Source organism: Oncorhynchus tshawytscha, linkage group LG03 (genome assembly GCF_018296145.1).
Source record: "Oncorhynchus tshawytscha isolate Ot180627B linkage group LG03, Otsh_v2.0, whole genome shotgun sequence".
NCBI classification, from domain to species: Eukaryota; Metazoa; Chordata; class Actinopteri; order Salmoniformes; family Salmonidae; genus Oncorhynchus; species Oncorhynchus tshawytscha.
The window spans coordinates 57,748,680-57,761,099 of record NC_056431.1 but is presented as its reverse complement, the minus strand read 5'-3'; the positions used below and the strand labels follow the sequence as shown (position 1 = coordinate 57,761,099).

Below are 12,420 nucleotides of genomic sequence, written 5' to 3'. Positions count from 1 at the left end.
CACACATACACATACACATACACATACACACACACTGCACTTGAAACGAGTGGTGCTGTTCATAGACCTGTGTGTTAGTGTATATACTAATGCTGCCTTCTGTGTTCTGCTGAGCCCAGCCTAGATCTGACAGTCTGAGTCTGAGACTAAAGATGTGAAATGTGATCGCTAACAAGAACAGGAGTCATTCTGAACGGATCTTTGTGTAGTTTTGTCTACAGATGTAGGATCTTCATTTGATCACCCTGTTGTAGGATCATTTGCAATTCAGGAAATGTCAAATGTATAGTGTATTTAAGTTTTAAAAAGGTTTATGAAAGTTTGTAATTTCCACGAATGATGCATCAACCACCACAAAAATGGCTCAAGTTAAGATCCTACATCTGTAGTGTGTGTGTGCATGCACATGCGTGCAGCCTAGTAGATGAGGGGAGGAAGTGGAAATGTATGTTCTAGTATAGAATGAGGATGTTCTAGACTGATGGGGGAATCTGTGACAACAACCAATACTCTACATAGTCTGACAGACAAGCAGGTAGGTGTCTTATGTATCTTTATTAAAACTGTTAACGCCAAGATGCTGCCTGTCCTACAGACTACAGAAACACTATATTCACTTCAACTTCCTACTTTATTGGCTTGTCCAATATAGCCACTGTGACATCTGATAAAAACTGGATTAAATTATCAGTAGGATTCTGTCAGGATGGATCAACCCAGTGTCAGATCTCCTGGCTGACTTTACTTCTGTTGGTTCATATAAACCTTCTCCAGACTATCCAGATCAAATTGATTTCCAGTCTCCATAGTTGTGGTAAACCAGTGTGTTTCACTGTAGTAAAATGATCTGCTCTATCAGATCACAGCAGATCTGTGTGGGAGTTGAAAGAGTCCTGTTTGATGTGTGTGTGTGTGTGTGTGTGTGTGTGTGTGTGTGTGTGTGTGTGTGTGTGTGTGTGTGTGTGTGTGTGTGTGTGTGTGTGGGTGTGTGTGTGTGTGGTGTGTGTGTGTTTGGGGGGATTCTCAGGTGGGTGTAGATTATCCCAGTGATTATAAGGAGACAGAGGGAAAGCACAGGGCAAGATTACAGACTAACGACTACTACTGATCACAGATGAGAGATGGGAACAGAGCTGAATGCCTGGTTAGTTATGATGTTGATGCTCTGTTTGATAAGTCCTTACATAAATAGACAATCATGAGCAATGATAGGCTTACTTGTCAAGGTCACATTATAGTCATTTTCTGTAATTAGATAGGAGAGTTGAATAACTATCACTTAACCGTAGAAGGTTAATGAACAACAGACTATTCAAACAGTTGGACATGTGTTAGGATTGTTGTTTAGATTAAGAGGAAAAGGCGTGCACCTGTTGGAGTTGTTCTGTGTAGTTGTGTGAAGTAGTCTATAGGTGTGTGTGTGTGTGTGTGTGGTGTGTCCTCCATATTAAGGCCCAGTGAGCTGCTGCCTGCTGTGCTTTTTGGTTTGACCGGGGCACTGATGAATCATGGTTACTGACAGACTACTGTACCATTCCTACCCACGGGGCTTCAATATTTGGAAAAAAATCAAAATGGTGTGACAAACCGTGAAAATTGTTCATTCCCCTTTATGAATCTGAACAGGCTTACAGTACTGGGATTTAGGTGGTAACTCCCTCTGAGCTGGGAGGTGTACAGATGTAGGCTCTTAATTTGATAACTCTTTTGTTGCGGAGAATGCAAACTTGGAAATGCATACTTCTAATGTATTTGAGTTTTAAAAAGGCTTCTAAAGTTTCTAATTTCCGATTTGCCCTAATGAAAAATGTATCAACCCCTACAAAAATGTTTTCCTGCTGTAGAAAATTGGCTCAAATTAAGATCATACATATGTACCTGTGTGTATATCAGTGAGTCAAGTAAACTACCTGGGTGGTCTGAGCAGACAGGCAGACTAGAGAGTATTGTCACACCCTGATCTGTTTCACCTGCCTTTGTGATTGTCTCCGCCCCCTCCAGGTGTCGCCCATCTTCCCCATTATCCCCTGTGTAGTTATACCTGGGTTCTCTGTTTGTCTTTTGCCAGTTTGTCTTGTTTGTCAGGTCAACCAGCGTTTTTGTGTCAGCTCCTGCTTTTCCCCAGTCTCTGTTTTCTCGTCCTCCTGGTTTTTGACCCTTGCCTGTCCTGACCCTGTACCCACCAGCCTGACCACTCTGCCTGCCCCAGACCCTGAGCCTGCCTGCCGTTCTGTACCTTTACCCCACCTCTGGATTACCGACCTCTGCTTGACCCAGACCCTGAGCCTGCCTGCCGTCCTGTACCTTTGCCCCACCTCTGGATTACCGACCTCTGCTTGACCAGACCCTGAGCCTGAACCTGCCTGCCGTCCTGTACCTTTGCCCCTGTTGCTGTAATAATCATTGTTACTTCGACACATTCTGTATCTGGGTCTTACCTTGATACCTGATAAGTATGGCTGGGAGGTAGGTAACAGGGGTCAGGGTTTACACGATATGGACACTCAAGTTATTTCACCACAGGGAAAGTATGTCTCACCATGTGGGGCTCCTGTCCAGGCTGGCATGGGGGACAGGGCCGGCAGCTACTGAAGGTCTGGTTGTAGAATTCAAACTCTCCACAACTACTGTACTCTGACCTGAGACAGGGAGGACAGGACACCTGAGATAGAGAGAGGGGGGAGAGTTCAAATATAAAAGCGTGCAAAGAGTCAAACTTCAATGTATTTTTTATTCAGGTTGTTGGTTATACATACGGTAGTCCTTTCCACTCACAGCCCCTGTCATATGCAGTCATATGCAGGTTGAAAATTGAATATCTGTCATTGATAAATGCCTAAATTGGAACGAATCTGCTGTACAGTAACATTTTATACATGATGTCAGAGCTCAGGGTTCTCCACTTCACAGCGCTGTATGGGTTTTGACTGACAGCCGTTATAAACTTGAGCACCGTGCTCGACAAGAAGATGCACCCATCCCTCCCGCTAATTGGGCTGCTTTTGCACATGTCACACCCTGACCTTAGAGAGCCTGTTTATTTCTCTATTTGGTTAGGTCAGGGTGTGATTTGGGTGGTCATTCTAGTTTTCTATTTCTTTGTTGGCCGTGTAGGGTTCCCAATCAGAGGCAGCTATCTATCGTTGTCTCTGATTGGGAATCATACTTAGGCAGTCTGTTTTCCACCTGAGTTTGTGGGATCTTGTTTTTGCACAGTAGCTGTCTAGCCCTGCAGAACTTTACGTTCGTTTATATTTTGTTGTTTCGTCTGTGTTTCATTATTAAATTATTATGAACACTTTCCACGCTGAGCTTTCACTCTTTCAACGACGGACGTAACAGCACATTTATTGTCGTCTCAGTGAGGGAAATGCTGTCAATTGAGAGGAGTCACTGTCACTGTGAGATGTTGAGGATTATAATAAACTCTGCTTTGATGTCATACAAGCAAACCACAAACCCATGAGTCCAAATGTGCACTTCATGTCAAAACTCATGTCAATTACAGTATCAATTTATAGGATTTCTATATGTGATCCACAGTTACAGGGATGACAGGTGTTGTACCCTGGGTTGTCCTGAACAGAATAAGGCTGTTTGTCATATTGTGAAGACAACTAACCGCAGGACACACATCAGAATGCACTCATGACTCCATTCTATGCGCACCACAACTACAATCTGTTTATCTGAAGTGCCTTTTGAAAGCCTAACACTGTTTCCTTGAGTCATAAAAGTGCGTTGAAATGATTTAGGAACTGTGCAGTTTGGAGAGATGTGTTGCCACTTGGAGACACCAGTTAGACCTCTCACTCAAACCCTTGTTTTTTTCTTATTTTGCACCAAATTTCAATGAATATTTTTATGTTATTGAATTTATCCAAAGTGTTTTCAGATTTCGTTATTGACAAATGCTGTGAAAAACACAGTCAATGTAAAATGCACATAAAATCAACAGTGTAATGTTTGGATTCACTCTTGTGTCAGGTGAACTGTTGTGTCCTCAACTTTGGTCTGATCATTTCCCCATAATCTCAAGTTTTGGTAACATGCATATGCTTTTTATAGTTCAACATTTCAAATCGGCCCTATCCATATAGGTCCATTTCTACGAGTGTAAGGGGTTAGGATGAATCTTTTTGTTCTGCTTCAACTCACTACAGGATTCTTCAGTATATAGCCTTTAAGCTTGTAGACTTTAACTACAGCTTTCAATAACTCAAATTAAAATCATTGAGACTATATTAATCCCCTCGGGAACCTTTCAGAGACCAATCAAGGCGTTGTCATTAATATAGCCCTAAATCTGTCAGCCAGTGAGAGAATGTTACATCACTATCTCTCCCACCATCCAACCCACACAATAACATACTAACTAAACCGCAAACGCTGGGTGTCAGAGTGAACTTAGGGACTGACCATAGTTGTTTAAATGTGCATATAATTGATTTATCGAGTGGCTGAAGTGTGTGTTTTTGGTGGGCATTTGTTTGTGCACCGTAAAGGAAATTTGTAATTGTAATTTATACGGTAATTAGGAGTATTTTCAACAGTAAAATACTGTGAAACATTTTACTGCAGCATACATTAAATTATGGTGCATTTTGGGAAGATTTTGTGGGCAGGAGAATAATTGCTGTATTCCAAATGGTACTGTAATTCCATCCCACAGAATACAGTAGCGTACCATCTTTTTGGAGCCAAAAACCTTTTGACCACTAGTGGGTGCATGGTCTTGTTGTTTCTGGCTCATTAACATATCTTGAGGCATGCCTTGTAGAAGGCTATATTTGTTGCAGGTCAGCGTTTTTCGTCATGAATCTTGCTCTGGAGGCAGCTCTACAGAGTGGTCACTAGCTGGCATAGCCACAAAGTCTTAAAGTTTGATTTTAAAACTAACCCTAACCTTAACCCCATTGCTAACTCAAATGCCTAACCGTAACCTTAAATTAAGACCAAACAGCACATTTTTGCTTATATGAATTTTTCCAATATAATGGTAAATCGCTCCTAAAAGACTCATGACAATAAATGTCAACCTGCACCCGTTAGTGAGCATGCTGCACCGATTGACTGGTATGTAGTAGCAGTGCCCCATCTATTTAAAATAGATAAGGGACAGATTGGAGCGGTAGCAAGTCTTAAACTGTTAATGGTTAAGTATTATGCCTTGTCCTTTTGGTCTGCTTGCCCTGTAGTCCCTGCCACTTCGGAAGCCGTTGTTAGGCCTCGAGAAATGGAAGTGATATAAAACACCACATATGAATTGATATGCTGTGATGTGGAAACACATGACCTAGCAGCCAACCTGCTTGCACCAATCCCATGTAATTATAGTCAAATACAAACTCCAATCCCCTCAATCATGGCTGTGGGAAGATGATTTGGATTGGGGGGTGCTGTAGCATTTACGTTTTACAGTACAATAGAGTCAATTTTACGCTATTGTACCATGTGTCATTGCTTTGATACTGTATTTAAATTACAATAGGTGTACTGTAACATTATATACAGTAACTTACTTACCATTAGCTACCTGCCTGCCTGGCTCTGTGTGTGTGTGTGTGTGTGTGTGTGTGTGTGTGTGTGTGTGTGTGTGTGTGTGTGTGTGTGTGTGTGTGTGTTCCGTTGGCTGTTCTCCTCACAGATTTGCTGTCCAGATCCATCCATCAGAACCCACAAATAAAACAGCACACACTCAGCTCTCCCCAGCTCACGGTCAAGAATGTAATTTTCTAAACACAACAACAAGTTACACACTGCTGTTCAAACACATGGAGACTGAAATGAAACCAGTTACTGTTTGCAGTGGTGGAAAAAGCACCCAATTGTCATACTTGAGTAAAAGTAAAGAGACCTTAATAGAACATGACTCAAGTAAATTGAAAGTCACCCAGTGAAATACTACTTGAGTCTTAAAGTATTTGGTTTTAAATATAGAGTAAGTATCAAAAGTGAATGTAATTGCTAAAATATAGTTAAGAATCAAAAGTAAAAGTATAAATCATTTAAAATTCCTTATGTTAAGCAAACCAGACAGCACCATTTTCTTGTTTTCTTTATTAACAGATAGCCAGTGGCACAGTGCAAAATTCAAACATCATTTACAAACGAAGCATGAGTGTCTAATGAGTCCGCCAGATCAGAGGCAGTAGGGATGACCAGGGAAGTTCTCTTGATAAGTGTGGGAATTTGACCATTTTCCTGTCCTGCTAAGCATTCAAAATGTAACTAGTACTTTTGGGTGTCAGGGAAAATGTATGGAGTAGAAAGTAATTATTTTATTTAGGATTGTAGTGAAGTAAAACTAGAAGTAAAAGGAACCTAGTGAAGTAAAAAATCTACATATTTTTTACTCAAGTACTTTACACCACTGACAAACTCTATAACAACAAACACAAGACAGACTGAGCAGCAGCTGGGGAGCTGGAGAGAACTGAGACATCTGACAGGAAGACGTGAGTCTGAAGCTGTGTATGGAAGAGGGGGAGGAGGAAGGAGGAAGAGGATGTGAGGAGATGGGAGTACTGTAGGCTGTGTATGGAAGAGGGGGGAGGAGGAAGGAGGAAGAGGATGTGAGGAGATGGGAGTACTGTAGGCTGGATGAGGAAGAGGTTGAAGGAGGAAGTGGTGATGAGAGTAGTTGGGAAGAGGTGAAAGGAGGAAGAAGAGATGGGATGAGGTGTGAGGAAGAGGTTGAAAGAAGAGAAGATAGGAGGATGAGGCAGAAGGAGGAAGAGATGAGATGGGAGGAGGATGAGGCAGAAGGAGGAAGAGATGAGATGGGATGAGGAAGAGGCCTCTCTCTGTCTCTAATCCAGCCCTCCAGGAGTGGCTTTAGTGGGGATCATTAAATGAGCTCTGAGGGAATACAGCCAACACACACACACACAGCCAACAGGTTTCAACATCAGAGGAAGAGAGGAACGATTCAGGCCCAAATTAGAACTGCTCTCTTAGAGCTCCACGGAGGAACCTGTGATGTTTCACAACCTCTGGCAAAGACCTGCTACAGTCTGGTAAAGTACCTCTGCCAGTGTTATGTCTGTACGAGTGTGTGTGTGTGTTCAGTGTGTTTGTGTTCACGCATGCGTCTGTGTATCTGTTACACTGTTTCATTGCTGAAGATGGGTGAGGATGAGAAGAGGAGGGAAAGGAGATGGAGGTGAGGAGGAGAGAAAGAGGAGTAATATAATTTGAAAGATACTCACCAACAACAAACAGAGGAACTCTATGTGACTTCCTTTCTGAAACATCTTCTCACCTTCCCCTGAGAGAGAGAGAGAGAGATAAATAAATAAGAGGGTCAGAAATACATACACTCATGACAGCAGTGTCCCCTCTACTGTTTTTGTGGTAAGTCTTCCACTGCTTAAGAAAGCCGTCACTCCTCATAAACATTTGATCCACACACACACTATGCGTCATCATTTGTGTGGGTTATACTTGACTGAGTGTGTGTGTGTGTGTGTGTGTGTGTGTAGGTGATACTGTTCTCTACTGTAGGTTACTCCGCTGCCCTACTGATGTGATGAGATCATTAATGATCCCCCTATCAGAGCTGCCAGTCACTGAGGAGAGAGAGTGAGAGAGAGGGAGTATGTGAAAGGAGAAGAGCAGCCTGGTGGAAGAGGAGAGGATCAGCTCGTCACCTCTTTGACACAGATGGATTATGGGTAACCAGTCCAGGCGTGGGCAATTATTTTCCATGGAGGGCCACATTAGAATATATTTTTGCCATCGCGGGCCAGAACCATATTACAGGATTATACATGTGTATGACTGTGTTGACAGATATCTACTGTAAATCACATCCAGATATGCTACTCATTTTACTTTTTTAACATGCACAGAAATAAACCACATCCACATTCCCCTTTTGGTAGGTATTTTCATTATTAAACATGCAATGAACTACACGGAGGGAAAAGTACACTGTGCATTCAGCACCACGGACAGAACATTATTGTAGAGCATTATAAGCATTATAAATAATCACTTACCTTTGAGGATCTTCATCAGAATGCACTCCCAGGAATCCCAGTTCCACAATAAATGTTTGTTTTGTTCAATAAAGTCCATCATTTATGTCCAAATACCTCCTTTTTGTTCGCGCGTTTAGTACACAAATCCAAACTCAGGAGGCACGGGCAAGTCCAGGCGAAAGTTCAGATGAAAAGTCATATTACAGTTCGTAGAAACATGTCAAACGAAGTATAGAATCAATCTTTAGGATGTATTTATCATAAATCTTCAATAATGTTTCAACTGGAGAATTCCTTTGTAGAAATGCAATGGAACGCAGCTAACTCTCATGGGAGCGCACGAGACTGAGCTCATGGCACTCTGCCAGACACCTGACTCAATCAGCTCTCTTTCCCCCCTCCTTCATAGTAGAAGCCTCAAACAAGGTTCTAAAGACTGTTGACATCTAGTGGAAGCCTTAGGAAGTACAATATGAACCCATAGGCAATGTATATTCGATAGGCAATGACTTGAAATTGGATTAGATTCTGGGCTTGAGTAGCAGGCAGTTTACTCTGGGCATTATTCATCCAAGCTACTCAATACTGCCCTCCAGTCCCAAATAAGTTATTAAACATTATTTAATTAATTTGACCTCAGCAAATGGCTTGCTATGTTTAGCAATTGTGTAGGACAGTATATAGCTAGCTCTCGCAATTCCGTCATTTGCTGAATGCAGTTTTGTGAAAAGTCTTGCTGCTTCTGCAACTGAGAAAGCAACTCTTTCGATGCACTCAGAAGAAATAGTCCTATATTTCTCTGAATGTTTTGTCTGGAAGTGTCGGGACAAGTTGTAGTCTTTCAAGACAGTGAAGCTCTCTCTGCACACTAAGCACACAGCTTTCCCTGATATCTTAATAAAGAAATATTTCGATGTCCACTCTTGCTGGAACACCCTACATTCATTGTCTACTTTCCTTTTCTTTGAAAAACTCATTTTTGCACAATTTCTAGCTAGCTACTATTTGTAACTATGACGTGTGTCAGCCTGTCATTCACTGTCTGTCCTCGTTCAGTTGTTATTCATTGGGCTTTTAATTTGAATAACAAATATTTTTTTCAAAACTTTACTATCGCTAATTCTTTATGTGATCTGAGCATGATTCTGCGGCCGTATTGAATAAGGTCGCGGGCTGGCCGTTGCCCAGACCTACATTTGAGGGACTGTACTTTGTTTGTTTCAGTTAAAGTAGTACTGTCACAGATCTGGAAACCCTTCAAATACAGCACAAAGTTACTACACTTATATAGGCACTCACAGGTATGTCACGGTCAAACACACACTGTCTCGCTCTTCTCTCTGATCTGTAGTTACTAAGGTATACAGGCACTCACAAGTACATTGAAGAACATATAAAACTAAAATTAGATCAAACTTCAAACATGATTTATCCTTCTTTATTCTTGTATTTTAGAGAAAAATATCAATGTAGAGGATTTAATTGATTTAATTATGTTTATAGCAAAGCTATAGACTGTGTGTGAGAGAGTTGCGTGTGTGTGGAAGTATGCGTGCTTACGTATGTACATGTGTGTGCGTGCTTATGTGTGTATTGCATCCGTCTGTATTGCGTCCGTCTGTGTGTGTGTGTATTGCGTCCATCTGTGTGTGTGTGTATTGCATATGTCTGTGCGTGTGTGTGTGTGTATTGCGTCTGTCTGTCTGTGTGTGTATTGCGTTGCGTCTGTCTGTGTGTGTGTGTGTGTGTGTGTTGCGTCTATCTATGTGTGTATTGCATCCGTCTCTGTGTGTATTGCATCCATCTGTGTGTGTATTGCATCCGTCTGTGTGTGTATTGCATCCGTCTGTGTGTGTATTGCATCCGTCTGTGTGTGTATTGCATCCGTCTGTGTGTGTATTGCATCCGTCTGTGTGTATGTTGCCAGGCCCTTACCTAGAGGAGACAGATTTTTATTGGCCCACTCCCAACATTATAATAACTGTCTGCTCTTATTTCTCTCAATAAAGGATAAATGAGTGTGCACACGTGTGTCAGTAAAGTATAAGTAATGTGGTCAGTCTAATTGGAAGGTCTTGGCGAGAGAGTCTTTCCTCCAGAAACATCATTACCTAAAGTTGAGTTAAACCGTTAAACAGAAACATCCTTACCTAAAGCTGTGTTAAACAGAAACATCATTACCTAAAGCTGAGTTAAACCGTTTAACAGAAACATCATTACCTAAAGCTGTGTTAAACAGAAACATCATTACCTAAAGCTGTGTTAAACAGAAACATCATTACCTAAAGCTGTGTTAAACCGTTAAACAGAAACATCATTACCTAAAGCTGTGTTAAACCGTTAAACAGAAACATCCTTACCTAAAGCTGTGTTAAACAGAAACATCATTACCTAAAGCTGAGTTAAACCGTTTAACAGAAACATTGTTACCTAAACCTGTGTTAAACAGAAACATCCTTACCTAAAGCTGTGTTAAACCGTTAAACAGAAACATCATTACCTAAAGCTGTGTTAAACCGTTAAACAGAAACATCATTACCTAAAGCTGTGTTAAACCGTTAAACAGAAACATCCTTACCTAAAGCTGTGTTAAACAGAAACATCATTACCTAAAGCTGAGTTAAACCGTTTAACAGAAACATTGTTACCTAAACCTGTGTTAAACAGAAACATCCTTACCTAAAGCTGTGTTAAACCGTTAAACAGAAACATCATTACCTAAAGCTGTGTTAAACCGTTAAACAGAAACATCATTACCTAAAGCTGAGTTAAACCGTTTAACAGAAACATCATTACCTAAAGCGGTGTTAAACCGTTAAACAGAAACATCATTACCTAAAGCTGTGTTAAACAGAAACATCATTACCTAAAGCTGTGTTAAACAGAAACATCATTACCTAAAGCTGTGTTAAACCGTTAAACAGAAACATCATTACCTAAAGCTGAGTTAAACCGTTTAACAGAAACATTGTTACCTAAAGCTGTGTTAAACCGTTAAACAGAAACATCATTACCTAAAGCTGAGTTAAACCGTTTAACAGAAACATTGTTACCTAAACCTGTGTTAAACAGAAACATCCTTACCTAAAGCTGTGTTAAACCGTTAAACAGAAACATCATTACCTAAAGCTGTGTTAAACCGTTAAACAGAAACATCATTACCTAAAGCGGTGTTAAACAGAAACATCATTACCTAAAGCGGTGTTAAACAGAAACATCATTACCTAAAGCTGTGTTAAACAGAAACATCATTACCTAAAGCTGAGTTAAACCGTTTAACAGAAACATCATTACCTAAAGCGGTGTTAAACAGAAACATCATTACCTAAAGCTGTGTTAAACAGAAACATCATTACCTAAAGCTGAGTTAAACCGTTTAACAGAAACATCATTACCTAAAGCGGTGTTAAACAGAAACATCATTACCTAAAGCTGAGTTAAACCGTTTAACAGAAACATCATTACCTAAAGCTGTGTTAAACCGTTAAACAGAAACATCATTACCTAAAGCTGTGTTAAACCATTAAATAGAAACAAACTCAGATTAGTTTCAACACTGTCCAGGCTCAGGGGAAACTCTCGGTCATTACAAGCCTTCTTAGATACAGATGAATTATTTTCTCATTCTGTGAGGACAACGAGAGTGTAGGTTTTCTGACACACCACAGTAATGACCCGCTCCAGTCTTTAATGGGGTTGCATTATTAAACAAACACTGATTTTACTGGAGCCTAATGGCCCCCACCATGGCTAGTGTGCTCTCTCTCTTCTGCAGAGGGCGTGTGTGTGTGTGTGTGTGTGTGTGTGTGTGTGTGTGTGTGTGTAGTAAATCAAACAGGCAGTAAATCCTGCAGCCCTGCAGTCAGGAGGAGGACTGAGCTGTTGCCTTGTTTGGTTGACTGTTTACCTGCCTGTTTATCTCCCTTTATAAACCACAGCATGCACATGAACATACACAGGAACAGAACAAACGCTCTAATCTCTGGCTGAGCGTATTCACATTTACTATTGCACAGCAAACATAATATATCAGGCCTCATTGTACAGTACTGTATGGTGCACAATCATGACACATTACAGATGGATCCAGCAAGCAGCCAAGTCTTTAAAGGTGAATCTCAACACTCCACCACGCTGTCTCTTTAGTTTGTGGAAATACATTCGCAAAATAATAGAAACCTTTACACTACATGGAGACAATGCTGCTGATACTGCTCCTGTTTTACCTCCCAAATCTTGAACTAGTCCCGTACTGTCTCTATACAGCCCCTACGCTATCTAGAACCTGAAAGGGTCTTCGGCTGTCCCCATAGGATAACCCTTTGAATAACACTTTTTGGTTTCAGGTAGAACCCTTTTGGGTCCCATGTAGAGCTCTTTTTACAGAGAGTTCTACCTGGAACTTAAAAGCGTTCTTGTCACGACTTCTACCGAA

The 12,420-nt window shown here is 41.0% G+C and overlaps 1 protein-coding gene across 1 annotated transcript in view; it reads right to left on the bottom strand.

Moving 5' to 3' along the window:
• Window positions 1-12,420, bottom strand: part of LOC112239834 (tumor necrosis factor receptor superfamily member EDAR-like) — a 51,174-nt gene that overhangs the window by 15,073 nt on the left and 23,681 nt on the right. The window contains exons 2-3 of the mRNA XM_024408239.2: window positions 7,212-7,270; window positions 2,540-2,662 (exon numbers count right to left, since the gene is read on the bottom strand). Coding sequence (XP_024264007.1) covers window positions 2,540-2,662; window positions 7,212-7,256 — 168 coding nt within the window. The 5' untranslated portion in view covers window positions 7,257-7,270. The remainder of the gene's footprint in view (window positions 1-2,539; window positions 2,663-7,211; window positions 7,271-12,420) is intronic.